Genomic DNA, 27,918 nt, shown 5'->3' with positions numbered 1-27,918 from the left:
TTAAAGGAGGATACGTCAAAGGAGATTAAACAAATCATATTTGACAAGAATTATTTTTCACACATGATCTTAAGAAAATATAAAACTTCAACAAATTTATTTTACTGATAATTTAGTAAATCTATTAGCCAAGAAATTTTCAATTACAGATATAAAAAATTAAAATGCATTAACTCAAAATGTTGTTTCAAAACATGTTGTACTATTTTATTTTAATTAATGTTTTATCTCTTAAGATTGTTTTTTACCCAGACAATTTAAAATGGGAAATTATGTATTCTTTTTCTTTCATTAAATATTTATTTCACAATATTTTATTAATAAAAATATTAATAATTTTTAAGACTTCCTGACCTCCTGTTCCATTTAAAAGATAGCACACCTCAAATTATGAGAAAGAAAAGAATATAAAGTACTCATTTATTTGTAGAATGCAAAAAGTGTTGTTAATATGTTGTTTTGTTTGATTATTTTATAATATACATTATTTTCATTTTAATTTAATAATTAGATTTTTTATATATTTTTATTAGTTAAGTTGATGTCACATTAATAGAAATACATAATTAATAATTAAAGTTTTTAAATAAGTGATTTAATCCTTTTTCTTTTTAATAATTAATATTTTATAACACCCTTTAAATTTAATATTTTCATTAACATATGACAAAAATCATATAACATATTCATCTAGTATCTAATGCATTCATAGTCCTATATAAAACAATCTTTTTCCCAAAATCTATTATTTAATTTAATATAATATATAAACTTATGTTTTGTTTATTTTTGAAACATTCATTAAAAGAAAGAGTGTAAAAATTCAAAGCGACAAGAATACTAAATATACAAAAATAAAAAATAAATAAAGGGATAACTACCAACGACGCTGGTTTTTAGACTCCTCGAAAAAAGAAATATACTATTTTTTTTTATTTTTTTTTTTGTATTTTAGTTGGTTTTTTTTCGTAACGCTTGTTTTGGGATTTAAGGCCCTTCCCGGGGAATATTCTTCCTCCCCTTCTTGAACACTTTGAATTAAAGAAGATAGGGGAGGGGATAGAGAGGGGAAGGAAGGAAGGAGAAGTAGTGTCCCAAAAGGCATTTTAAATCTCTCCCTATTTACAATTTTGTTGGTTTTTGTTTCTTTCGTTTCTCTCTGTTTTCTTTTTCTTCTTCAAGGGGGAAAGCTGAAGAAAACAGAGAAAGGAAGGGAATCTGAAACCAAAAGTGAGCAATGGAAGGGAGAGAAGAGATAAAGGGATCCAAACCCAGTTTTCCTTTGACCTTTTGGGAGGTCGCAGTGGCTTCAACGATGGTGATTGGGATCTTTTTGGGGCTTGTAGGCGTTTATTTAACCATGCCCGCTTCTGATTACAGCTTCCTCAAATTACCCAGGAACCTTGAAGATCTTCAGATCCTGAGGTGTGTCCTTTTGGATTCTGTCTCTAATTCGTTGTTTTGAGATTGCATGCAGTCTACCCAGTCAATTTTCATGTCCATATTATCTTTGATTCTTATATGTTATATTTCCTCTGTAATTTTAACAAGTTACGGGATCGGTCTTGCTTGAAGTCAGCGGAGCTTGTTTTTGCTCTTGTTATAATGAATTTGTGGCAATAATGAGCGGATTTATTTGGTGGAAATGAAAGATATTGTCATTTTGGACTAATTGTGTACTTTGTCTGCTTATCAATACAAATGAGATCATGTTTAAGAGTTGTTTAGAAAATGATCCCCATTTTATTCTCCAAAAAAAGATAAACCCTGAGATCTAAAGAAGCTAGGAAGGTGAGTATTGATAAACTAATGACTGAATTTATACAGAAGGGCATGGTCGAGACATTGAAAAAGGATTGTGCTTTGTTACATTGGCAAGAATTGTTCAAAATATAACATTTATTGTCAAGTCCTTAGTAACTAGGAATGACCTAGAATGGAAATATTTATTATAGTCTAAAAGAATCAGATTAGATGTTGCTTTGATTGCCCTTGAGATGCCTGTATACAGTATGGAGCTGTAATTGGTGATTCTGATCAAGTTAGATACAAATTTTGCGGGGACAACTTGTATGCCTCGTCTCCCCTTCTCTTTAGTTCTAGAAAAAGGTTTTAGATGTTCCTTTTAGCATATATTATATTTCCTGTTGGCGAAAAGTGCGTTTGTTTGAAGGAGACAGACAATGAACTAGCATGCAGTGATCCTTTATCAAATAAGTTTCCTTATCATTCTTTGACTTGATAATATCTGTGTTATATCTAATTCAAGCCTCCGAGGTGGCTTTTGCTTTCCTTTGCTTTATATTGATAGTTTTCTGTATGATTTATCATGCAGAGATAACCTTGAATCCTACACAAGTGACTACACCGTACAAGTGTTGGTGGGGTATTGTGCAGTCTATATTTTCATGCAAACTTTCATGATTCCAGGAACTGTTTTCATGTCATTGCTTGCTGGAGCATTGTTTGGAGTCTTCAAAGGTGTAGCTCTTGTTGTGTCCACTGCCACTGCTGGTGCTTCTTCTTGCTACTTCCTGTCAAAATTGATTGGGCGGCCCCTCGTCTTTTCCCTTTGGCCTGACAAATTGAGCTTCTTCCAAGCCCAGGTGATTTTCAATTCCTTATGGAAAAACGTTGCTTTTGTTGAGCTAAAAAGTGGAATAAGTTGTAACTTTATGCATGCAGGTGGCTCAAAGAAGGGAGAGACTGTTGAACTATATGCTTTTCCTAAGGCTTACTCCAACTTTGCCAAATACATTCATTAACGTTGCTTCACCTATTGTCGATGTGCCTTACCATATTTTCTTCATGGCAACTTTTATCGGACTCATCCCTGCTGCTTACATAACTGTCAGGGTATTAAGCTATCCTATTCTCTCTTAAGTTTGATACGAAAATGGAAACCACTTAAATGGCACTCTTGATGCTTTAATAATGCCCTGCTTGTCTGTTTCTTGTACAGGCTGGAATAGCTCTCAGTGAGTTACAATCGCTAGGGGATCTTTACGACTTCAACTCAATTGCTACTCTTTTCCTCATAGGGGTTGTCTCCGTCACACCTACGCTCATGAGCAAGACGAAACAATAGCGTTCGATTGGCTGAACTTGGTTGTAAATGGGATTTCAATTTCGTGATAGCCATTCGGGTCGCTACAACCTTCTGTAAAGGCAAGCATCAAATAAATGAACGTGCTGCTACTGTTTCTATGGTTAATGGAATGCAGGACTGCTCCTGCTGATATTGAAGATGATGATCTGGGATGGTGTTAAGTCTTGAAGTTGTTTGCCATGCTTTAACAAATCTCAGGTTAAGTCTTCATCGACAAGAATAGCCTTCAGACTCTGTATTATATCCGTTTTTATTAGTTCATTTTCTTATTTCATTATTAAGTTTGATTGCTCATTTCTAGCAAAGAAATATGAAATAAAATCATGGGATGAAAGTTAATTTATGGTAATGGCTAAGGTGAGTGTTGGAACGGATCAGAGTAAAAAAATATTTTGAATTAATGGAGTTGGATGATTATTATTTTATCATTTTAACTCGATTTGAAATTTAAATGAAATTAGAGTCGAATCGAACGAAATTGTTCGAATTAAATTAAAATTAAATATGTCAAATTAAGATTTTGTTACAGTTTAATTAATTTCATGTTATAGTTTGTATATTTGTTTACTTGTTCAAAGTAAAATGATAAAAAGAAAATATTTTAGTATGATAAATTTGAAACATTAATTAACTTATTTAGGTGTCTAAAATTATTATTCTAGAAACTTTTAAATTTTTAATATTCTTTATATTTTTTAAAAAATATAAATTTGGAATTTTAATAAATATTTTGAATTTTAAAATTTTGAAAATTTGAAAATTATTTTGAGTTATTTTGTAATTATTGAGAGAGGTTAATTTGCTCATTTTCAAATTTGATAGGGATCAAAAGAGTATTTACACTAATCTGTTATTCGAATTATTCATATTATCGAGTTATTCAAATTGCAAAATTTAACTCGATTTGAATTCGGAATTCGAATTACTTATTCGAGTTGATTCAAATAATTCGAATAACTTGATTTGATTAACTTGAAATTTAAATTTTTTTTAATCAAATCGAGTTTTACGTACTCCTAATAATGGCAATAAAATCGAGGTTAGAATGTGCAGGTAATTTTTATATTGAATTTGAGATTTAGTATTTGTAAATTAAAATTTTAATTTAAAATTTTAATTCAATTATTATTGGTATTGATAATCTTCATCAAAATTTTTGACATTTTCATTTTCATCAATCATATGTCATATCATATAGTTTAATTAAAATTTCAAGTTAATAAATTTTGAAAAAATATTTACAATTTTAATAATTAGGTTGAAATTTTTAAATAAAAAATAGAATGGGGTAAAATTTCAAAATTTTTCAATATATTTTAACCTAAAACTGAGGTATGTAACATCCTTTGCCTTGGAGCTACAATAAGACATGGGATTCTGATTAACTTGAGAAGCAAATTGTAAAATATAAAGTTGAAAAATAATATTTAAGGTCATAAATAGTTCTTTCTTTCTAATTTAGTCCAAAGATTTGCCTTCATCCTCCAACTCATGGTCTATATATAACATGATAAAATTATATATGGTAAATTACACTAGTAATCACCCAATATTAGCAAATTCCTTTCTTGGTTACACAATTATGAAAAGTTACAAATTGGTTATCCAATTATTCAATTTTGTCTTATTTAGTCACTAGTTGGCTAATAATAGCAGCTTTTAAAATTAACATAATAGCAACCTTATCCCTCAACATTTATACTTTATTTCAATTTAGTCTTAATTCTAAAAAATCTAACCTTCAACATTTACACATTGTGTACTTTGGTCTTTTGTATAGTTTTGCTTTTGTTTTTAACTCTTTCTCACCTAAAAAGCGAAAAAAAAATTATCAGCTAAATTTAATTGAGAATGTACAAAAAAAATGAAACACTAAAAAATTCAAGATAATAATTTTCATTTTCTCATTTTTTTAAAATTAACCCTTAATGTCACAATAAAAAGAAGACCAAATTACACAATGTCTAATGTTGAGGGTTAATTCTTTTAGAATCAAGACTAAATTGATATAATTTATAAATATTAAGGATTAAAATTGCTATTATGTCAATTTTAAAAGTTGTCACCATTAGCTTGCTAGTAACAAAAAAAAAAGACAATTTAATAATTAGGTGATCATTTTATAACTTTTCATAGTAGGGTGACCAAAAAAGAAATTCAAAAATAATTAAGTAACTATTTTGTAATTTTTTATAATTTAAGTGACTGAAAAAGATATTTACTAATAGTTTACGCTGAAATTATCCATTACTCACAAGTGAGAGATAAATATGTAAAAACTGTATCCTTTACCAAGGGAATTTGGGTTGGCCAAGAAACCAAAACAAAATTCCGAACAGTGTACCAAATGATTTTTCTTCATAAAACCTGAAAAAGTAAGACTAAAGATAGGCATGATGGTTCAATGGATTTCGAGCACTCATATCCACAATCTGTGTAGATAGTTGAACTTGAATATTTGACCAACCAGATATTCAACTGTCACCCAATGGGAGTGCTACAGAAATGACAGTCGGTGGTACTTCTACTGCATATTTGGGGGGGGGGTCAAATCTTCTAAAACAAGTTGCAGTTGCTGAGTATTGAGATTAGAATTGGGGTAAGATCTAAGGAAAAGATTGAGATGAAGCTAATGAAATCAGTTTTATCATGTGCAGTTGACTCTTGATCTTAAAGTTATTGACAATTTGATATCAAATTTCCTCTATATTTTATAGTCTGTAATGTATTATCTCCAAGGCAGTTGATGCTATTATCCATTGATTTACAGAGTGAATGCAAAGAAATAACAAATAATGAAATTTACCAAGAAGAAAATTTGTAAACTTGTAATGTGTTTATATCAGTAGTAGAGCATATTTGAAAGATATAGATGAAATTTAAGCCATATCTATATTGACAAAATGTTGGTTAGGATTGACAAACTCAGATGGAGCAATCTTATAAAATATGTACAAACATGTTGCATGTAAACAAAAATTAAAATAAACAAAAGCTTATTATCTTGTTATTGATGTTAGCATTAGCATTAGCATTAATTTAATCTAATATAATAATAATAGTATTACACAGAAAACATGATTATTCTCTTGTTAATCGAAAACCTTTTCATCCTCTTCCTTCTTTCTTTTTTTCGGTCTACCATGATTGAAAGTAAACGATAAGAGCATTAAAAAGCTGCCACCATAGCCTTCGACATATCTACTTCTTCTTCATCATCTTCCTCTGCATCCCACAGAAAGTTGGCGTAAGATCCCAGCACCATGCTGCAAATTATACCCAAGTTCAGGTTAATTGGCTGAAAATATATTCAAGTATGGAGCCTTGAGAAAATGAAGCATAACTACCAGTCGTCAGGAGAAGCAGTGACGGCTCGGTCGAAGTAAGACTTAGCACGGCTCTCGTCTCTGTGTCGTTCCCAGATTAGGTTCCCGTACAAAGACAAAACTTCCCCATCTCCAGGGCTGGCTAAGATAGCTCTCCCGTAATACTCCTCTGCTCTCTCCATATCCTTTTCCACCTGCAAAACCATAATGCAATATCCATCAGATTTTCGAAAGATCAAAACTTTTCTATGTATTAGTGATGTCAAACTTTTTTACCTCGTGTAAGAACCTGCCGTAGTTTCTCAAAAGAAGTGGATCACCGGGGTTTAGTTTCAACATTTCACGATAATAATCGCCCATCTTCCCCTTATCACCGTACGAATCATCTCCGTTATCACCGCCGATTTTCCCGCCAGTTCCAAATCCATCACCGGAAAATCCAATTTCTTCCATCGAGATCCCGAATTCCGTTCGGCATCCACCGTCTATTTCATAATCCGACACATACTCCTCCTCCGGTATCCCCGCCGTAAAACACCGAGATCCACCGGGAACCCGAGTCTCCGACTTGATAATATCAGTCTCAGACAAAGCTCGCCTTATTTGCGCGCGAGATTCCATTGGCTTCCGTTTATCCATAGGGAAATGCAACGATACTATCGGAGAGCTAAGAGAGAAGCCAGATCTCTCACCGGAGAAAACTGCACCGAACGAGCTTTGACGAGAAAGAGAAACCTTGGGAGAACCGGGCAGAGCTGATGAGGTGACCGGAAGGGAACCCGCTCTCAAGATAGCAGCTTTCATAACTGGAAGAGCTTTTGATTCTCAAATTTGTTTTGTTAAACTTTGTAGTGTCAGTTAGAGATTAGGCCTTTGGAGGGGGAAGCTTCGCATTAATATAGATAAGTAGGAGCCGTTAGATGTGGTGACGGTAGTTGACTTGAAGAGAATGAGATGGGGACAGGTGTAAATAGGAGCGTGAGCTTAGGCATGAGCGTGGCATCGGCTTTGGTGAAGACTGGAACACTTTTTTATCTTTTTATGGGGTCACGTTAAAAGGATGATTAAGAAAGGTCGTGATGCCACCTGTTGGAGCAAGTAACTTCGGGTTGGGACCCGCATGCAATTGTACGGATTTCCGAATATAGTGATATTTAAAAATTAATGCTATACAATTGTTTTTTATAGTATTATTGTCAATCTCGAATTAGTGTTGTCAATTTAATTAATAATATTATCGGTATATATTATTGATAGATGTAATAAGATGTGTGCAATAGAATTAAAATGTGTTTGAATTTAGTTATATGTAATTTTTTATTTTTAAAAAAATAAAAATAGTAAAATAGAATTTTATGAAAATACATTTACGTAATTAAAATAAGTTATATTATTTAAGAGTATTTTAGTATTTTCATTTTAACATAAATCAATAAAAATTACTTATGGTGAGTTTTGAAATCATACCAATTAAACTAGTAAAACCTTGAATTACCACTCAACAAAAGTTTTATTTTCATGTTTTTTTTATGCTTTTTTGTTTTGATACACACAACATCTTATCTACATCAGCTGTACATATTAATAATGCATTTGATTGAGTTTGTGTTATAACTTAACTCGACACTAACTCAAGATTAGTGATAACACAATGATAAACAATTAAATCTTATTTTTTAATTTTAATATTGTGCATATTTCATGTGTTATTATTAATTAATTTCAAGACATATGTTTCATTATTTATTGTATGTTATATTTAAACACGCATTTGTATTCTAAATTTATAATTTCCATATGCATATAAGTGTGATAGCATTTTTAGTAGATAAATAAATAAATTTAAAAATGAGTGAAATAGTTAAATGTACTTAAAAGTATTTACTATAAAAATAATGTTTAAAAAATATTAACTACTTTCAAAGATAATTATTATCATTATTTCATAAATTGATGAGGAGTTCTTAATTTGAAGTGGAATTAAAATATGAAAGGATATTTAAAATATTAAAACCTAAAAGAATTATATGGATGGTTGTTTGTTTCTTTGTTTTAAGAATTTTATTATAAGTTTTAATCATATTTGTTTTTTATTTTACACAATGTTTATAACTATACGTAGTCCGTCATCAACTCATAAATAGGAGGATAATGTGTTTTAACACACTCAAATTTATGTCTTCCTACATCAATAATAATGTCCATATTAATCGAATTAATACTCAATTGACATATGTCCATAAATAAATTCTCAACATCCTCCGAACCACAAATATTTAGCTCTTGTATTAAAATAAAATTGATATATATATTTAAAAAGGAAAAGAGGGGAACCACAAATATTTAGTTCTTGTATTAATATAAAATTGATATGTGTATATATATAAAGGAAAAGGGGATGTTCCCTAAAAGTTCCAAGGATTGCAAGTTATGGGCAAAGGCAGCAAATGGATTTGGCTGTTTCTGTGCACCCATGCTGTATTCTGCACAAAAGGCTATGGATAAAAAGTCCCATTTGATCTGAAATTGTGTTTCGGGGACAAATGGGAATTAAAAATTGAAGTGAACAGCTATTGAGGGCCCCTTTCTCTAAATTTAATTTCTTTCGAAATACAACCAAAACGGGAACAATAATCTCATACACATACTAATCTAATTACAATCAACAAAGAAAGTGGTTGACTTTTTACGACGGGAGAAAAGAGTTTTCATTACTTGAAACGATCTTTATGATTTAAATTTGGAGGTCACTGTATATTATCACAATCTTCTCGATTAACGAAACTTTCAATCATCAATCATGATGCAATAAATTTTTATACAGTTCATTGTTACTGTGACAAAAAAGAAATATCTTTGACAAGATGCAATGAAACAATCAAAATTTCACAACAATTGGGTCACCAAAGGACTTGAATACCATATGATACAAATAACTCACAAACTTTATGCCAAAAAACTTATGATTGGAAAAATTAATTGGAATTGAACCTAGGAGGATTCATTTGACTAAGAATTGAAATCTTAATATTTTATGGACAACTTTTTATCTAAGGGATGTATCAATCTGTTAAATTAAATGGAGGTTTAAGGATCCCTTTATTTTTATTTCAAACAAAACGGGGGATGTTCCATGTTTTAACGTGTAGGTTTTACTTGGGAGCATGTGGGGTCACGAGCGAGGTTTTCTATGGGCTCCACGTGGGGCGGGTTGCCGGCCCATGTGATTCGCATGAAATGAGATGAGAACTTTGCTGCTTACTTCACTGCATCCCTCTTTCCATCCAGGATTGCTACATGATTCTTCGTATTCTACTTCTAGGTGGCATCTCTAACAATTAACTAAATCCTAGATTTATTACACGTGTCTAATATCTATAAACATGCAGCTGCATGAAAGATAGATTTTTGTGTGTTAAACTAGTAATTTTATCCAGACCTTTGCATCTGAGTTCAAACAATCATTTTGTTTACATTATTATAATGTGATAAAAGTTTTCTTATTTATTTCTAGGATAGAGGACCATAAAGTAAAATAATACTAATAAATGAGGAGAAACTCTGTGAAATTTATATAATTTTACTTTCTTTTACAATTTTAAATACCATTCCTTTTTAATAATTTCAACGTTAAATTTATCTGTACAATTGTATTTGTCGTTCATAAAAATTTCTAATTAATCTAATATATTTAAATCTTATATAGTTTGTATGAATTTTTTCTCTTACTTTGAATTGAACTTGACATGCATGATCTACATAAATAGAAAATAAAATACGACAATTAGATTTTTAAATTATCAATTGTAAAAAATTATGAAAGGTGTAAAATCACGTTAATTTTACACCGATATAAGTGAATCCTTCTTTTAATAAACACTTACTTTTTATAAAATAATTATATTTAAACTAAATAATAGCATACTTAGAGGAAAAACGTATGTGATAAATTTATAAAAAAATTATACAAAATTCAAATGTGATTTCAGCTGAAATAGTAAAATGAGTTAATAAATAATATGACAACTTGAGTTTAAATTTCATCATGTGTATCATATACGTAATTTTTTAGATTTTATATAAAATATAAAAAGTCTTAAATAGTATTTGCTGCTTTACAAAAACAATTAATTTTTGATAATTTCACAACTAAATTAAGACCTGATTAATAAGTAACACTACCTCAATCAAATTCTTAGATAATAATATAAATAGTTATAGATAGATATACTAACCTTTTGGGATTTATTATCCTCTTCCCCTTGTTCCTATATTTATTTTTCCTGTGAATTCAGTCTTCTCCTTTACAATCGTTACCCTAAATAAAGACTATGGACTTAAAAGCCCAGAACCAAATTACAAAACAATTTATCATCAAGGCAAAGCTTAGCCCATATAGAGTTTGAGCTAAAGCTTGCCGGACTATAAGCATAAGGCTATCCCACATTACTGATAATATAAAATTTGACTTCTAATCATGACAATTAAATCTACTTTGATATATATTTTTTTCTCACTTTGATCACTCAACTTGACAACTAGATCCATTTTAATCAATAAACTTGAATTTTGTCAAGATTTGAAAATGTGACCAATGTTACTGGAATAGGACCAAATTGGATATATCAAGAACCGATCGATATAACGGTCCGAACAAAAAGGTTGAACTGGTTGACTCAAAAACTTATTGAAATTGGTAAAAATAGAAAATCAAGACAAGGATCGACAATTGAATAGCTTGAACCAATTTAATATTTTTTTAGATTTTTATAAATTTTAATTATTTATTTAATTATTGTTGGCCCGGCAGTCAAACCAGTCGAATTGGTTAAATCAAGTATCAGTGGTCTAACTTGTTCATCCATTAGTACGATTTATTAAATACTAAATGTGATACTTTAAAATTGTACCATGTCATCACCTAAATATTTATATAATTTTTTTAATTTTCAAGTGATGATGTGGCTCAATCTCAGAGTTCTGCATCATCAAACTTTTATTTTTTTCTAATTTAAGAGCCAAAATGGATCTAGCTATCAAGTTCAAATGCCAAAATGAAAAAAAAAAAAGATATAGATACCAAAATAAATCTAGCTGTCAAATTCAAGGACCAAAAATTATAGTTTCTATTAACAATGTCACAATCTAGTCTACCATCATTCCATCTAAGACAAGGATAAGGTCTAACTTTTGTAAAGGTGACCGAGCTAAGAACACTAGGTCCGAAATATACATCATAGATTTCTATCTAAAGAAATGGATTCCAGTAGCAAATTTGAGTGAACATACCTTGTTTTGGGGGCTTAGACAGTCTTTCTCACTCTTGGAGTCAAATCTGGAAGGAATTAAAAGGAACCACATACATTTTGGGGATGACTGTATTCATGCCAATTACTATTACAAGAACAAAAGATATGACATGGGTGAGTTCAATTTGAAGAGCTCAACCATTGGTTTCTATCCTACCAACTTCAAGCTAGCTTATCCACCCAGAATTTGGGTCCCTCCAGCACTACAATCAAATTTTAGCTAGGCCACAACTTGCTATATCTATTCGTTTTATAAAGTTCAAATTCTCCATAAAATCTTCAGTTTCATTTTCAGATCATCTTTGAAAGTTGAAATCCATATTATGTGTGTCTATGTCTATATTTCCATAAAATCCTTAACATTTGAGTGCGTTAACATGTACTTGTTTTTCATTTATTTTTCACTTAATATCAACCTAATTTTCAATTCTGTATACATGCAGCACTAGTATATTTATAGCAATTTTAGATCCAAATAATATTATGTCTCTTAAAGAGAATGAATTATTAATTCAAGGTTAACACATATGTCATAGACGGGAAGAAGCCAATTCAAAATTTGTAACTTTCACCATGATTAAGGATGGATATAATTGTTCTCTTATTTATCTGCTCTCAACAAAGTTAGAAAAATAATCCTACACAACCTTTACCTTGTAATATTGTTCACGGCAAAGAACATCAAAATAAAATGCCCTATGATTACAATATGATAGTATTTAGTATTTACAGTCTTAAACTCACATACTCGTAGATTTATAATGGAAAATAGGTAGCAAGAAAAGAAAACACAACCAACCTCTTCTTAGCTACTCTATTGATTTTTCTTCAATCTCGAAGTTGAGGACAGCGATTTAAGGTTAGGCTCTGAAGTCCTAATAATGAACAAAAAAGTTTCAAGAAGCATGCCAAAAACCAATCCAAGAATACCTCCAGCAGAATTCTGCAAATATAATGAACAGTATCAGCATATTCAGTCCATGCTAAATAATCGAAACTAAGGCACCCATGAGGCCATGACATTACTACTTAAAAATTTGAGGTTGGTAATCTGAAAGTACCATGATAGGACTGTGGTTAAACAACGCCCTGAATGCAAAATAACCAACCAAATACCCAGTAAACATTGTCAGAGCAACATGTAAACCTGTTCATGCATACATCACGTAATTAACTACGAAGAAGAATCTTGCAACAGCAATATATAAATTTGAAGTAAGTTCTGCAACAGTTAGATTGTTCCTTTAATTACTTAAGTTTGAAATTTTGCAAGGAACCATATGAAAATTATATTCAAAGAAAATACTAACCAAAGCCAATTTGATCCTTATAAGTAGAGAAAGGTTCATTGAGATCCTTCTTCGGCGTGATATCTTTAACAAGCTCTTGATACTCTTTCCTCTCTGCTAGTTCTTTAAGCTTCCTTAATCTCTCCTTTAATTCTTCGCTCTACAAATTCAAATTTTTTTTAAAAGCACAAGTTAATTTAAAAATGCAACCATGATAGACCTAGAACGCTAGAATCTAAATCGATTTCAATTTACCTTCTCTCTGGGTTTTGGACTGGTGAAAACGAAATTAGATCCGGAGAAGAGAGAAATCAATTCGGGCCTGGTGTCAAAAGCTGATTCCATCCATATGCTTCGGATCTGCTTGTACGGTGCATTGGCTGCTGAGGAAAGAGTGAGAGCGAGTTCTCGGAGTTCTTCAGAGAGACGACGGTCATTGGAGGCTGCGAGAAGAAACAAGCGAATGGATTCGGTCACAGTTATCACGAGACCGGGTTGGTTCGGGTCGTCGGAGCTCATTTTTTTTTTATTTACTGTGAGAAATGGAAATCCGTGAGGGAAGTGGTACAGCTTTACTACTCCAGGAGTGGAGAATTTTGCAAGACAAAACCCAAACGACGCAGCTTTAGTGAATGGATTGCCAAGGAAAAGCGGGAATAAGTCTTCGGGTTACAATTTAAGCCCATCAGAGGTCAGGGCTGAAGATCCGACCCATATTTGTCGTCTGTCAATCTTAGGCCCAATGTAAAATATAATTAAGAATTGCTTAAGGGCTAATTCCACCATTAGTCCCTAAAAAATACCTAAATTTTACAATTGTCCCCAAAGTTCAATAACATTTTAATTGAATCCTATAATTATTAGTATCATATTAATTAAGTCCTATCCTTCAATCAGCTTTGGTGTTAGCTACTAACTCGGATTTGATGTCAAATCCAACCTGTCGGATCTGAGATGGCATATAAATACACATGTGTCACCTTCAAACAATTGAACACAACTTTATGAGTTCAAAAGTTTGAAATCAAAGCCTCATGCAAGATTTTGATTGTTAGAAGCTTTCTCTAAAATTTTAAAAAATTTTGAAAGATTATTTTAATAAAAAAAGAAACTATTATAAAATTTAAAAATTATGGTAATCTAGTCTCATCCCAATTAGTTAAGGTAATTTTGTACGTGATTTATAAACTTTGATTTGATTGTATTTGATTAAATTTTAATTTAGTTTTAATTAATATTTTATTTGAAATTAAAATATATTTTAAATATAAAAAATAAATAAAAATAAAATTAATGTTTTGACATTAAATTTAAAATTTAAAATGATAAATTTTAAATGCATTTACACTAATGTTTTAGATAAATTTGCAGCTGATCCTAAACCTTTAGGAATTTATGCATGAATTGAATGGATTAAGAACAAAAAAGAACATAAAGTAATCATGGTAGGCTTCTCATGCATCTAACGAGAAACAAAACTCTATGATTATTATCACAAATAAAAGGCATCAACTAACACTCTTTCCAAAAAAGAAAATTCATCAAAACAACAAACACATTATCAACAGCCAAATTCTAATCCAACATTATTGCAACAATATTAAAACATTTATCTACCAATTATTATTGACCTTGAATTAAAAGGTCAGATTACCGCTGAGGTTGGCTTTTTCTAAAAAGTGTTTTTCAAAAAATGCTTTTAAAAATTTTAATAATGTTTATTAGTAATATCAAAAAATATTTTTGAGAAAATAAAATATTTATTTTAAGTACGACAATGTAAACCAAAAGATATGTCAAACTTTTTTAGGAAAATATAAGGTTAGTACCTGAACTTGTCTACTTCTCCCAGATTGGTACCTATGGTTTTTTTTTTTTGCTCAAGATTGATTTCTAAACTTTTTTTTCCATCCATTAGTTTGATACCTGAGCCTAATCGTTTAAATTTTGCTGACGTGGAAGCGCTAGCCAATCATGCACCGTCACATGTCGCAATTTGGAAACCCTATTTGACACCTTTTTTTTTTCATCTGTTGACCCGATCCTTTTGAAAAAAATTTAAAGAAAACATTAATTAAAATTTGAAAAAAATAAGAAAGAATTAAAAGTTTAGCATCAGGCTTTGAATTGTTTGGGGAAAAATTTGTCGATTCTTCATCTAAAAGAAAACTATTATTTTTTTTTTTTAAGATCAAAAGTTAAATAATAGTTATAAACAATCCCATATTTAACATTGATTCTTCATCTGAGAAACCGTTTATTCAATTTGTTTGAAAGAAAACCCTCAATTTGTTTGAAACCTTTCACAATCTCAAATACCCTTTCGATTACCCACTCATCTGTCTGGAAAAAACCCTTGTTTCATCATCAACTAGTCATCCCTTTCGATTACCCAACTATTTGTTATAGTAGTCAAATCAAGATTGCCATATTTCGACCATTGATTATAGGAATTTCACTCTATTTTTATGGGTTATTTTCATCATCGAATTAAGATTTTTATATTTTTAGCATACAAAGCTTTTTCATCTTCGATGGTTTTTTTTATGTTTTTTTTTTAAATAAACCCTTTTGTTTGGACTCATTCTCACAATTTGATTGTTTTTTGTACGTATTATATCTGACTTCCAATTTTTAATTCGTATTATATCTTACTTTTATTTTTTTTTGTTGGTATTCGTGAGTGACGGGGATTTTCTTTGAGCGTTTAAGAGACTTTACTGTTTATGTATGTATGTATGTATGTTATGTTTTTAAATTGTTATGTATATTATGTATGTAATGTACTGTTATGCATGTATGTTATATTTGTATATTTGTATGTATGTTATGTTATGTTATGTATTGTTATGTATATTATGTATGTTTGTTATGTGTTATATTACTGTTATGTTTGTAAATTATGTATGTCATGTTTAATGTATGTATACTATATGGTATATTACTTGTTATGCGTATGTATGTATGTATGTATGTATGTATGTATGTATGTATGTATGTATGTATGTATGTTATGTGTAGCACTGTTAAAAATTTGTATGTATATTACAGTTTATATTATGCATGTGCAGTTTGCTATAATGTCTTGGGATAAATGTGTGGTGCATATGCATTTGGGTGGAACTTTTGTTTCAAACCCATGTGCATCCTATGTTGGAGGGGAAATGTTGCAATGGGATTTTGACCCTGATTTTTTGTGTTATTACATGTATGGGATGGTAGTGGAAGCTGGGTATAGAGTTGTGAGGCTTTTTTACTGAAATAAATTAAAAAAAAGTATTTACCAAAATAAGTTGTCAGCCCGATTATTTACCAAAATGGATTTTTTCTTCATTTGCGCCTATCTGACAGGCGCGACTCTTTTTTTTTTATATTAAAATATTTTTTTTATTTTTTAAATAAAATATTATTTTTTTATTTTCAGATTAGTATGACCCGCGTATAGATACGAATATAGGTTGCGCTTATCTCAGAGGCGTGACTAGTCGAACCTTTCTCTGAAGCGCAAATGGTTGTGCCTATCTCAGAGGCGCAAATGGTAGGGCCCACACCTGATGCTTCCTTTTTCCCTATATATACCCTTGAAAATCAAATAAGTACATACACAAAATTTTGCAGAGCAACAGACACAAAATTTAGTTGAACGGAAATAAGAAGATAGGGAGAAGACAAAAAGAAAGGAAAACAAGGAGGACGATAAGGTATTTTAGTTTATTTCTTTTTAAATAGAATGTAAAGTTTTGTTAGTAATTTTATTATTTGAAAGCTATTTTGTTAGGTTATTAATTTTGTTAGCTTATGAATGAAAATTTTTGCATTAAAAATTTTATGTAATTTTTTTGCTATTCAAAACTGTTTTGAGAATTTTGAAAATTTTTTAACAGATCTAGTATTGAAGATGGAGAATCAGTTTTTCGTATGTGTTTTTTTCGATGGAGAAATTTTGACAACAAACGTGGGATGTATATTTGAATGTCGCAAACAAGTAGCAATGAGATTTAATAGAAATATCTCGTTTGATGATATGAAGGAAAAAATTAGTAAAAAAATTTATAGACGTTGTGGGAGAAGAATCTCGAAACTTTTCTACAAGTTTCCAGTTTCGACAGATCCCATAAAATTCACCGAAATGGAACTCGTAGATGATAAAGACATGGAGACAATGGTTGCTCTTTATTGTGGGACTCGAAACAACCAAAATGCACCGATTCAGTTATTTGTTGAGTTAGCTGGTATGGAGGCAACTGAAGATCCCACTCCATTAGGTGAAGAAGATGGAGCTCAAGAGCCGTGTATGGTGGTTCCGATATCGTACGTTGATAGTTAATCAACTATACACGGGATCGACATTGATCTTAATGCTGCACCCGAGACTAATGTGGTTGGTGATGATGTATACCATAGTAGTGATCCTTCTGATCACGAAGTCGATAGTGAGAGTGATCCCGACATAGACGAGGTCCCAGATGATATTGACGACGAAGGCGTGAATGATGATGGAAACGTTAACGCGTCTTCAGTCGGGAACCAGATTCTTTGTATTGTGATGCACAATAATCCTAGGGCAAATATGTCTCGGATAGACCCTGATGTGGCGTACACAGCCGAGTTTCTAGAGTACCCTGAAATACTACCTGCTTACTAGATGGCTGTATATTCTGATACTGAGGAGTTATTCATGGGCCAGAGATTCGAAAGTAAGGAAGAATGCGTTTTTGCCATTAAGCGGTATAGCATGAATATATCAGTAGACTACAAAGTTGTAACGTCTAAACCGACATTATATATTGGAAAGTGTTAAAGGTCGACGGAAGGCTGCAATTGGAGGATACGAGCTATATTTATCCAGAAGTCGCAGATGTAGGAGATACGAAAATTTGTTGGGCCTCACACATGTACTTCAACACGTATGACAGAAGATCATCGAAAACTTGATTCCAAAACTATCTGTACCTGCATCATGCCAATGGTGAAAGACATGCCTACCATTAAAGTTTTGGTACTGATTACCAAAATGCAAGCACGATTCCAGTATCGAGTATCATATTGAAAGGCATGGATAGCTAAACAAATGGCAATGGAACAATTGTACGGAGATTTTAATGCATCGTACAATGAGTTACAGGGATGGATAGCCGCTATGTGGGGGTACCTGCCGGGGACTATCATTGAATTACAGACAAGACCTTATTACGGGCCTGATAACCAACTACAATCGAGAAAAATAATTTTCCATCGGATGTTCTGGACATTTGATCCATGTGTGCGTGCATTTCCACACTACAAGCTGTTTATGCAAGTAAATGAGACCTGGCTACATGGAAAATATACACAGATCCTACTTTTTGCGGTTGCTCAAGACGACAATAGGAACATGCTCCCGATAGCATTTACCATTGTCGATAAGGAGAACATGGAATCGTGAAAATTCTTCCTTACCAACCTACGGAGGTATGTTATTAGCAACGATAATATTTGTATCATCTTCGATAAAGGAAAAGGATTAATTGCCACCATTAGGCGTTCCGGTGTGTCATGGAGATCCATTTACTGCATCCGGCACATCGCAGCTAACTTCCAGTAAAATTATAAGAATCTAGACTAGAAGAGACAAGTTTTGCGAATGGGTAAAGGATTACCTTATCTTTTCAATATAAGTTTTAATATTTTAGGGCAATACTGTAACTTATCTTTTCTTAATACATATACAGCGCACGAGCTAGAGCCACATATTTTCCTCCAAAGAATGACTTGACTTGAGAGCGACATGGAGGGTCAAATGAACACATCTTTCCAACAGTGGTTGGGTATTATGGAGCCGTGGTAATGGGCTCAAAGTTTTGACGAGGGCTTTCGTTATGGTCAAATGACCACAAACTTGGTGGAGGGGGTCAATGCTGTGTTGTTAAAAACACGACATCTTCTGATTTCATCTGTCTTCTCAGCTACATTCTACAGGTTGGCTACCTTGATGCCAAGAATGGGTCAACAACAAGTCAACCAGATGGAGGCAGGACACGTATTTGTAGAAGATGTCAAGGGTGCAATTGCTGTAAACTGTCGGATGGCGAGGTTGATGACTGTAGAAGTATTTTCACGACGTACTGAAACATTTTGAATTATAGAAACCATCGGTCGTCGACTCGGTATATCACCTAGATCCTACGGAGTTGATCTTCGAAATAGACGATGCGATTGTAGGAGGTTTCAAACACTTCATTATCCATGCGTACATGTTATGGCAGCTTGTGCTAAAGTCTCACTCAATGTAGAAAAATTTATCGATGAAGTGTATACCCTCGAACGCGCATTGTGTGTATGGGATAACGAGTTCCCCGTGCTTCCTGACCTATCTACTTGAGAGGTACCTCCGACGACCTTCGAGCTTGTCCTAAATAAAGGGTTGCGTAGGAACCCGAAAGGTCGTCCGCAATCATCCAGAATCTATAACGAAATGGACATTAGAGAGAAATCTGACGGGAAGCTGTGTGGCGTATGCAAATTAGCCGGTCATAATTGGATTAAATGCCCGCTCCAAAACTACCATGTTGGACAATCGTCGTAATCGGGTAGAAATTGAGATGTAGTTCATTACATGTTAAAAGGATTGGGTTACAAATTTGTCAACAATTTGTTGAAGTTAATCTAATTTAACTTACATAGTTAGTATAAAGTTTATTTATTTAAATAATAAATAAAAACCATAAAATTGATAAATAAAATGGCAAAAAAGTCATTACATAAATACAAAGTTGACTATTTAAATTGAAAAAAAATTAAATTGATAAATAAAATGCCAAAAAATTCATTACATAAATATGAAGTTATTTATATTACAAAACCCCCTAAAATTGATGGTTTGATGGTGTCGTTCTAGGGATATATTTTTGTGGAGCTCAACGTTCACGTTGCGGGTGATTACGGTGATCAACATTCTTTTTATCCGTATATGGGGGGTGTGCGAAACATAGATGAAAAATCATGTCTCAAACGCCATTGATGAACTTGAGTCAAGAGGAGTGGAGTACGGCGATTGATACGGGTCAGGAGAAGTGGAGTACGGCAGTGGAGACGGACCGGGAGGAGTGGAGTATGGCGGTGGATACGGGCCGGATGGAGTGAAGTACTGAGATAGATACGAGCCAAGATGACTAGAGTACTGATGTCGTGTGGGCTGAAGATATCAAACTCTGAATGATATCCGTGGCCTGATGAGCTCGGGAAATAATCATCGCCCCCCAAATCTGGATGATAAGAACTATCTCCAGAGTGTAGTTCCGGCTCTGCCTGTAGTGCATAATGCGGATCTGAAAAGGGTTGCCCAATTCGTGTTATATGCTGAGGGACTACCATCGACCGCCCACCAGCAAAAATGGTTTCCTATCTCACAGTACCACTGTATGTACTCTAACGAGAGCTGCAGATCCAAAGTACGATCCATCTGAGGTACCCTCCCCAATCGGTTGTTCCACATCGTAATATATTCTCCATGCACTTCTCCCCAATCATTTATATACGTCCCCCTCATACTCATCCCATGGATATTCCCCAATTGTACTGGCAGTGTCGGGATATACTGTATGCAACCGAACTGCAGGAGTACTCGATCGCCATGATACCACTCCACTATATGAAAATTTATAACGGGTGCCCTAATGCATCATAGGTTTGAGTGGACATGGGCAGATGAGGGAATAACCACCATAATTTCTGGAACAAAATACGACATCCAAATGAATTGTACAGTTAATAACATTTTTATATTAATGCGGGTCGAGTGAGATAAAATAATAAAATAAAGTTTATATTGGAAAAACTTACCCCCTCTCTAGCATGATTCTTAATCATCAGACAGTATATCGGAACCGTGTATGACCTCCCGATACCCGGATTAGTACTCCATCTACGAAAACAAATTGTTAGAACAATATAATCCTAAAAAAAGTCAACTAATTCTTATAACGAGTAAAAATTCATCACCTATTAACTAGTGGAAATATATATGATTGATGACTAATGGATGCCAAGAATGGCATCCGGTAAAGTGCCCACGACTGCAGTAGTATGAGGCATCCGCCTATGTCCATCGCAGAAGGATTTGTTGTCCGACAAAGTTTGCGATACAGCATGGCTAACACTGCAGACCCCTAACTGTATGAACGGGTGTTCTGTAAATTGGATAATAGGGGTAAGTACATCAAGTGGGCCATACTGCCATTTGCATCCGGCATGGGTGCACCCCTTATAAGGTGCATAATGTAAGCTCGGCCTGCATCACCTCCCATTCATTGGCAGTACTCGGCAAATGCTCAAAATTTTCCTTTAGCCATGAAAACCTCAAACTGGTAAATTTCCCCTCACTTGGCGAGCGTCTAAGTAATTCATAGCAAAGGGTAGCCGGCTTAGAGATTGAACTTACGCCCATGACCACATTCCCGTTGATGGGAAGCCCTAGCTGTAGTGCAACATCCTCTAGAGTGATGGTACACTCCCTGCACGACAAATGAAATGTGTGGGTCTCCAGACGCCATCGCTCGACTAAAACGAAAATCAAGTCGTATCACAGATCAAAAGTTCGGATCAATGCTGCTAATCCGAACCCGGCTAACTCCAAGTGTGGTATTAGGCGTTCATCTGGCAGAAACCCTACACTATTAACACGACCTCTCCATACGTGGTACAGGCCCCGACATTATTAAATTAGCAAAATAGTTAATACAATATAATTTAATTCCGCAAATAAAAATTTTATTACCATCTCATTAATAGTACTTGATATGTGATTATTATTATTAATCAAAGAACCCATTTGCTGTAAATCTGCAATTAAAAAAAAATGAATTCATTTAATTTGTTTCAAAAATACAATAAATTTTTCAAATTTCGAAACAAAACACGGTAAATATCTAATAATTTCCCATAATTTACCTACAATAAAAAAATTATGTTAGATTACAATAATAATATCATTAAAATTAATATAAACTATCTAAACATAAAAGCATACTAATTAAAAAAATAAAAATAGAAATAGAAACATACGATTAGTTTCTTTCAAACAAACAACCTATAAAAATAATAACCAAATTTAATCAACATTTTAATAAATCAATAAAATTGTCAAATAAATGAAAAATCAAATAAAATTACATTATATAAAAATTACATGAAAAATACAAAACACTAGAAACATTGATATTTATGGGTATTAAATAATTTATATAACTTAATCTTGATATCCAAGTTGATATAATAAAAATAAATGAGTTAATAGCAACCATTAACATACCAATACTTAATGATTACTTAAAAAATTAAATAAGCTTAAACATCATTTGTCCAAATTCATTTTCAAAATGATATGATTTTTAATTTTTTATAAACTTATATGTTAAACTCACCAAATACTAAACTAAACATAACAATTTATAACTTAATCCTAAATTACTAATAAATTAATTTTAAAATAATTACAAACACAAAAATTTTAACATAATCCTAAATTACTAACAAATTAATTTTAAAATAATTATAAAAACAAAAAATACATTCATACAAAATATTAATCCAAAACTATAAACACTAAACATAAATATCTTATAATTAATAATTAATAATAAAAAATCACAATATCTTAATTAAATTCTTTAAATTATAAACAAAGTTATTTACTAAAAATACATTACCTTTTTTCTTTCTTTCTTCTTCTTCTTCTCTTTTTCTTTTCCTTTCTCTCTTTTCTTTCTCTCTTCCGGTGGTTGGGGCTTGGGGGACCATACTTATAAGGTCCCCTATTTGCAACTTTTTCCCATTGAAGGGACTAGACACAATCAGACATGATGCGACAACAATGCTAATGAGATGGAGTGAGGAGGGTATGCATGTAGCAACAGATGCTGCAGGAGGGGTATTGTGCGGGCAGAAGGAGTAGCGGGGTGGGGGGCATGCAGCAGCAGATGCTGCAGAAGGGATTGTGTGGGCAGCCCATTCGCGCCTATTTTTTAGGCTCGACTAATAGCGCCTATCTGGCAGGCGCGGCCTATTTTTACCTGTATTTTGACCCATTAGACCGTATTTTTACCTGTATATATATTTAAATATTTTTAATAAAAATAAAAGTAATATTTTATTTTAAAAACAAAAAAATTAATATAAAAAAAAAAGAATTGCGCCTGTCAGATAGGCCTGAATGAAAAAAACAACTTATTTTGGTAAATAATCGGGCTAACAACTTATTTTGGTAAATAATTTTTTTTTAATTCATTTCAGTAAAAAAGCCAAGTTGTGAGAAACTTTGTATATTGTGAGGGTAAGGTAGATTTTAGTAAGGGAATATGTGTTTGCTATGATAATTCATCATTCATAGCAATGATTAACCATATTAGACAAAGAGGGACCATACATGTATATGTTGAACACGAGGTAGACACACTTGATGTTGTTGATGATACCATATTGTTGCCTAGTAGTAGGGAAAATGATGTAAATAATGGTTTTAGGGTTGGGTAACAAAATTATAATGAGAGAGTTAATAGTGGGGCTGGGGAAACATTTACAGAGTTAGTGTAATATCAAGTGCACATATTGTTTTCAACAACATGATGGCCGGCCACTTCTTGTAAAATGGGAGGTTTGACATGCAAATCCTCCTATTTTGCACTACTATTTATTTGGCCACTACAAATTAGCCTATAGCATTTTCAAACATTTTCACATAGGTCCTATTTCATAATTTCACTCACAAATGACAAAATCAAAGCATGAAATTTTGCCAACATTCACAGAATTCCTGAAAATTTGGGCGTTACATCTCTACCCCCCTTAAAGAAATTTCAGCTTCGAAATTTACCTGATCCAAATAGTTGAGGGTATTGTTGACGCATAGTCTCTTCTGATTCCCAAGTAGCTTCTTCCCTTCCATGATTACGCCAAAGCACTTTCACTAACAGGACATATTTCCTTCTGAGAACCTTAACATCTCGAGCCAATATTTGCACAGGCTCCTCCTCAAAGGTCAAATCAGTTTGAACTTCAATTTCTGCAACTGGCAGGACATGAGCAGGGTCAGAACGATAACGCCTTAACATGGAGACGTGAAAAACATCGTGAATCCTGTCTAACTCTGGAAGTAATTCCAACTGATAAGCCACTGGGCCTACTCGCTTCAAAACTCGATAAGGCCCAATGAACTGCGGACTCAACTTGCTCTTCTTACCAAACCTTAATATCTTCTTCCAAGGAGAAACCTTTAAGAAGACCATATCACCTACTGAGTACTCAATCTCCTTATACTTCAAATCTGCATACGACTTTTGCCTATCAGATGCTTCTTTTAACCGGTCCCTAATTATTCTGACTTTATCCTCAGTATCAGCTACCAACTCTAGTCCAAGAATTTGTCGCTCTCTTAGTTCAGTCCAACAACTAGGTGTACGACACCTTCGTCCATACAGTGCTTCATACGGTGCCATTCGAATACTCGCCTAGTAACTGTTATTGTACTTAAATTCTGCCAACGGCAAGTAATCCTCCCAACTACCTCGAAAGTCAATCACGCATCCCCTCAACATGTCCTCCAGAATCTGAATAACCCTCTCTGACTGACCATCAATTTGGGGATGGAAAGCTGTACTAAAGTTCAATCGCGTCCCCAATGCCTCATGCAACTTTTACCAAAACCGAGATGTGAATATGAGATCCCGGTCAGAGACAATCGAAAATAGGACTCCATGAAGTCGTACAATCTCCGCTACATACAGCTTGGCTAACTTTTGAAGCGAAAATTCAGTACGTACAGGTATGAAATGGGTTGATTTGGTCAACCTATCCACAATCACCCACATCGAGTCTTTCTTTGATGGTGTCAAAGGTAACCCACTTACAAATTCCATGGTTACCCTCTCCCACTTCCAAAGTGGTATCTTCACAGGCTGTAACAGTCCAGAGGGTAATTGATGCTCAGCTTTCACTTGCTGGCATGTCAGACATTTCCCTACAAACTCCGTTACTTCTCGTTTAAGTCCTGGCCACCAGTACAATTCTCGTAAGTCGTGATACAACTTGTTCCCTCCAGGGTGCATGGCATAAAGTCCTCTATGAGCTTCCTTCAATATTGTCTGCCTCAAATCAGAGTCCTTCGAAACACAAATTCTTCCTCGGAAACACAGAACTCCTTCGCCATTTAACCCAAACTCAGAAGTTTCCCCTTCCTTAACTTGTTGGAAACGAGCGACCAAAGACTCATCGTTCAACTACTTTTCCTTAATTTGATCCACCCAGGTTGGCCTCACTTGCAACTCAGCCAACAGACCTCCATCATCATGAGACTCAGACGAGCAAACATTGCTCTCGGATCGATCTGATTCTCGACTTAGAGCATCGGCTACTACATTAGCCTTGCACAGGTGATACTCGATCGAGCAGTCATAATCCTTAAGCAACTCAATCCATCTCCTTTGCCTAAGGTTCAGCTCCTTTTGAGTCAACAAATACTTAAGACTCTTATGGTCAGTGTATATAATATACCTTTCTCCGTACAAGTAATGTCTCCAAATCTTAAGTGCGAATATCATCTGCGCCAACTCCAAATCATGAGTCGGATAGTTCCCCTCATGAGGCTTAAGCTATCGTGATGCATATGCAACCACCTTACCCTCTTGCATTAACACGCAGGCCAAACCCACGTGTGATGCGTCACTGTACACAGTAAAATCCTTCCCAAACTCCAGCTGAATTAACACAGGTGCTTCAGTCAGAACTTTCTTCAACTTCTCAAAAGCTTCCTGCTGCTTCTCAATCCATACAAACGGTACTCCTTTCCTTATGAGTTTTTTCAGGGGTGCTGCCATAACAGAAAAACCTTCCACAAACCTTCTGTAGTATCCTGCCAACCCTAGGAAACTTCGAATTTTCGACACCGTCCTAGGTGGCTTCCACTTCAAAATTGCTTCAATCTTTCGAGGGTCCACCTTAATCCCTTCGGCAGATACCACATATCCTAAGAAGGTTACCTCCCTCAACCAAAATTCACACTTGCTGAACTTCGCAAAGAGTTCCTTCTCCCTTAACACTCGCAGCACTATAAGGAGATGCTCATCATGTTTCGCTTCAGTTTCAGAATATACCAGGATATCATCAATGAAGATGACTACGAATCGATCTAAGAATGGTTGGAACACCCAATTCATCAGATCCATAAATGCTGCAGGAGCATTCGTCAGTCCAAATGGCATAACCAAAAACTCGTAATGACCATACCGAGTCCTGAATACCGTCTTATGGATATCTGCCTCCTTGACTCTTAACTGATGATATCCAGATCGAAGGTCGATCTTGGAAAATACAGAAGCTCCTCTAAGCTGGTCAACAGATCGTCAATCCTTGGTAGTGGATACTTATTCTTAATCGTTAGTTTGTTAACTGGAGATAATCAATGCATATCCACATCGTACCATCCTTCTTTTTCTCGAATAGCACCGGTGCTCCCCATGGAGACACGCTTGGCCTAATGAAGCCCCTATCCAACAACTCTTGAATTTGTGTCTTTAGCTCCACCAACTCCTTCGGTGCCATTCTATACGGTGTGATAGACACTGGTGCCGTTCCAGGCAATAAGTCGATTCTAAACTCCACTTCTCGGTTCGGAAGCAATCCTGGAAGCTCCTTCGGAAAAACATCTTGGAACTCCTTTACAGTCCTAACCTTATCCACTGACAATCCCTCCTCTTTCGACTAACTTACAAATGCCAAATAGACCTCACAACCTTTCCGAATCCACTTTTCGGCTCTTAAAGTCGACACCACATTGGACAAATAATCCCTTCGCTCACCTATCACTATAACCTCCTCATCCTTTGTGGTCCTTAACACCATTCGTTTAGCAGCACAATCCAGGGTCGCCTTATGCTTAACAAGCCAGTCCATTCCCAAAATGAGATCAAAATCTCCGAACGGTAACTCCATCAGATCTCCAGGGAAAATCCTACCTTGAGTTTCTAAGGGTACATCTCTATACAGTTTGTCTACCCTAACCGAGTGACCCAAAGGACTTAGTACCGATACCCCACTCACAATCTCCTCAGAGTAGTCCAAGTTGTCCATAATCCATTCTGTGGCCTCCAACCAATATTCCGCCACATTCGGGGCTATACCAGACATGCCCCTAAAGATCTCCGCTCCGTTAGCCCGAAGTCGTTCAAAAAAAGATCTCCGAACTCCATTGCCCGTACTTGCCCCGGCAACCCTTTCCAGAACACAAAGCATTGCCTGTGACAGGGCATCATCCCCGGCACCGTGGTCATGAGACTCTATCTCTGTTGTCGGTAGTACCGGTGCATCCACCGCCGGCATATGTCTCGAAGACGAAGATCTCGCTTGAGCACTTCCTCGGCTCCGTCCACGGCCTCTTGTACTCATATCGTATTATCTTGATTACGAATTTTTATGCACCAATTAATATTCCTGTATTTATTACAGATGTTTTATGAATCAGATAGTAGTTCAGAGTTTGTTTTCGCAGAATCGAAGTCTAGCTACAATTTCAGTCTCTTATCAGATTTTCCTATGGTTTCAGTATCATCCTATCTAGAGTATCCTAATAGGGTTTCAGTACAGACAAATAATTTAGGAAAATATTCAGAGAAGTTCAGAGTAATACTTACAGACTTGAGCCGGAGATTCGAAATGCCACCTTCTAAAGATCTAAATTTTGAAAATCGAGTTTTTCGCATTCTTTATAAAATTTTCACTTTCGAAAAACTTTGTTTTTGTAAACCCATTCCACAGCCAAGTTGTTGCAACCTAGGCTCTGATACCACTAAATGTAACTCCCCAAACCCGGCCCAGACATTATGGCCAGATCCGACATACCACATCGAAGTTTTCAA

At 34.0% G+C, this 27,918-nt stretch overlaps 3 protein-coding genes across 9 annotated transcripts; 1 reads left to right on the top strand and 2 right to left on the bottom strand.

Annotated features, from left to right (window-relative positions):
- The first annotated feature begins 903 nt into the window (after positions 1–903).
- LOC108467443 (uncharacterized membrane protein At4g09580) lies at positions 904–3,479 on the top strand. The gene is made up of 4 exons (XM_017768057.2): positions 904–1,425; positions 2,336–2,606; positions 2,686–2,856; positions 2,963–3,479. The coding sequence occupies exons 1-4, from the start codon at positions 1,238–1,240 to the stop codon at positions 3,086–3,088; spliced, it is 756 nt and encodes a 251-aa protein (XP_017623546.1). The 5' UTR covers positions 904–1,237; the 3' UTR covers positions 3,089–3,479.
- Positions 3,480–6,000: 2,521 nt separating this feature from the next.
- Positions 6,001–7,333, bottom strand: LOC108468847 (uncharacterized). Its single transcript, XM_017769708.2, has 3 exons — positions 6,712–7,333; positions 6,457–6,629; positions 6,001–6,375 (listed from the first exon to the last, which is right to left on the bottom strand). Exons 1-3 carry the CDS (start codon positions 7,237–7,239, stop codon positions 6,279–6,281), a joined length of 798 nt encoding a protein of 265 aa, XP_017625197.1. The 5' UTR covers positions 7,240–7,333; the 3' UTR covers positions 6,001–6,278.
- Positions 7,334–10,659: 3,326 nt separating this feature from the next.
- On the bottom strand, positions 10,660–13,695 carry LOC108467999 (uncharacterized). Of its 7 annotated transcripts, none has more exons than XR_008286898.1 (6): positions 13,289–13,695; positions 13,055–13,193; positions 12,806–12,891; positions 12,544–12,687; positions 11,725–11,829; positions 10,660–10,771 (listed from the first exon to the last, which is right to left on the bottom strand). XR_008286898.1 is itself a non-coding variant. In XM_017768842.2 (5 exons), exons 1-4 carry the CDS (start codon positions 13,550–13,552, stop codon positions 12,559–12,561), a joined length of 618 nt encoding a protein of 205 aa, XP_017624331.1. In that variant the 5' UTR covers positions 13,553–13,695; the 3' UTR covers positions 10,660–11,829; positions 12,544–12,558. The 7 variants fall into 7 exon arrangements, 3 of the variants coding, with proteins under 3 accessions (XP_017624331.1, XP_017624332.1, XP_017624330.1); XR_008286899.1 differs by having other exon boundaries at positions 10,660–10,718; XR_008286900.1 differs by having other exon boundaries at positions 11,725–11,770.
- Between the last annotated feature and the right edge of the window lie 14,223 nt (positions 13,696–27,918).

The sequence above is a fragment of the Gossypium arboreum genome, chromosome 8 (assembly GCF_025698485.1).
Source record: "Gossypium arboreum isolate Shixiya-1 chromosome 8, ASM2569848v2, whole genome shotgun sequence".
Classification (NCBI taxonomy): domain Eukaryota; kingdom Viridiplantae; phylum Streptophyta; class Magnoliopsida; order Malvales; family Malvaceae; genus Gossypium; species Gossypium arboreum.
Note: the sequence above shows the minus strand (reverse complement) of the source record. Positions and strands in the feature narration are given on the sequence as shown.

Excerpts from the sequence above, each read along its gene's own strand:
- LOC108467999 (XM_017768842.2), bottom strand. The coding sequence starts at position 13,552 with ATGAGCTCCGACGACCCGAACCAACCCGGTCTCGTGATAACTGTGACC. Across the intron at positions 13,194-13,288 it reads GTCCAAAACCCAGAGAGAAG|AGCGAAGAATTAAAGGAGAG; the intron begins GTAAATTGAAAT and ends TTGAATTTGTAG. Across the intron at positions 12,688-12,805 it reads TTAACCACAGTCCTATCATG|AATTCTGCTGGAGGTATTCT; the intron begins GTACTTTCAGAT and ends TTATATTTGCAG.
- LOC108468847 (XM_017769708.2), bottom strand. The coding sequence starts at position 7,239 with ATGAAAGCTGCTATCTTGAGAGCGGGTTCCCTTCCGGTCACCTCATCA. Across the intron at positions 6,630-6,711 it reads ACGGCAGGTTCTTACACGAG|GTGGAAAAGGATATGGAGAG; the intron begins GTAAAAAAGTTT and ends ATGGTTTTGCAG. Across the intron at positions 6,376-6,456 it reads ACTGCTTCTCCTGACGACTG|CATGGTGCTGGGATCTTACG; the intron begins GTAGTTATGCTT and ends TATAATTTGCAG.
- LOC108467443 (XM_017768057.2), top strand. The coding sequence starts at position 1,238 with ATGGAAGGGAGAGAAGAGATAAAGGGATCCAAACCCAGTTTTCCTTTG. Across the intron at positions 1,426-2,335 it reads GAAGATCTTCAGATCCTGAG|AGATAACCTTGAATCCTACA; the intron begins GTGTGTCCTTTT and ends TTTATCATGCAG. Across the intron at positions 2,607-2,685 it reads TGAGCTTCTTCCAAGCCCAG|GTGGCTCAAAGAAGGGAGAG; the intron begins GTGATTTTCAAT and ends TTATGCATGCAG.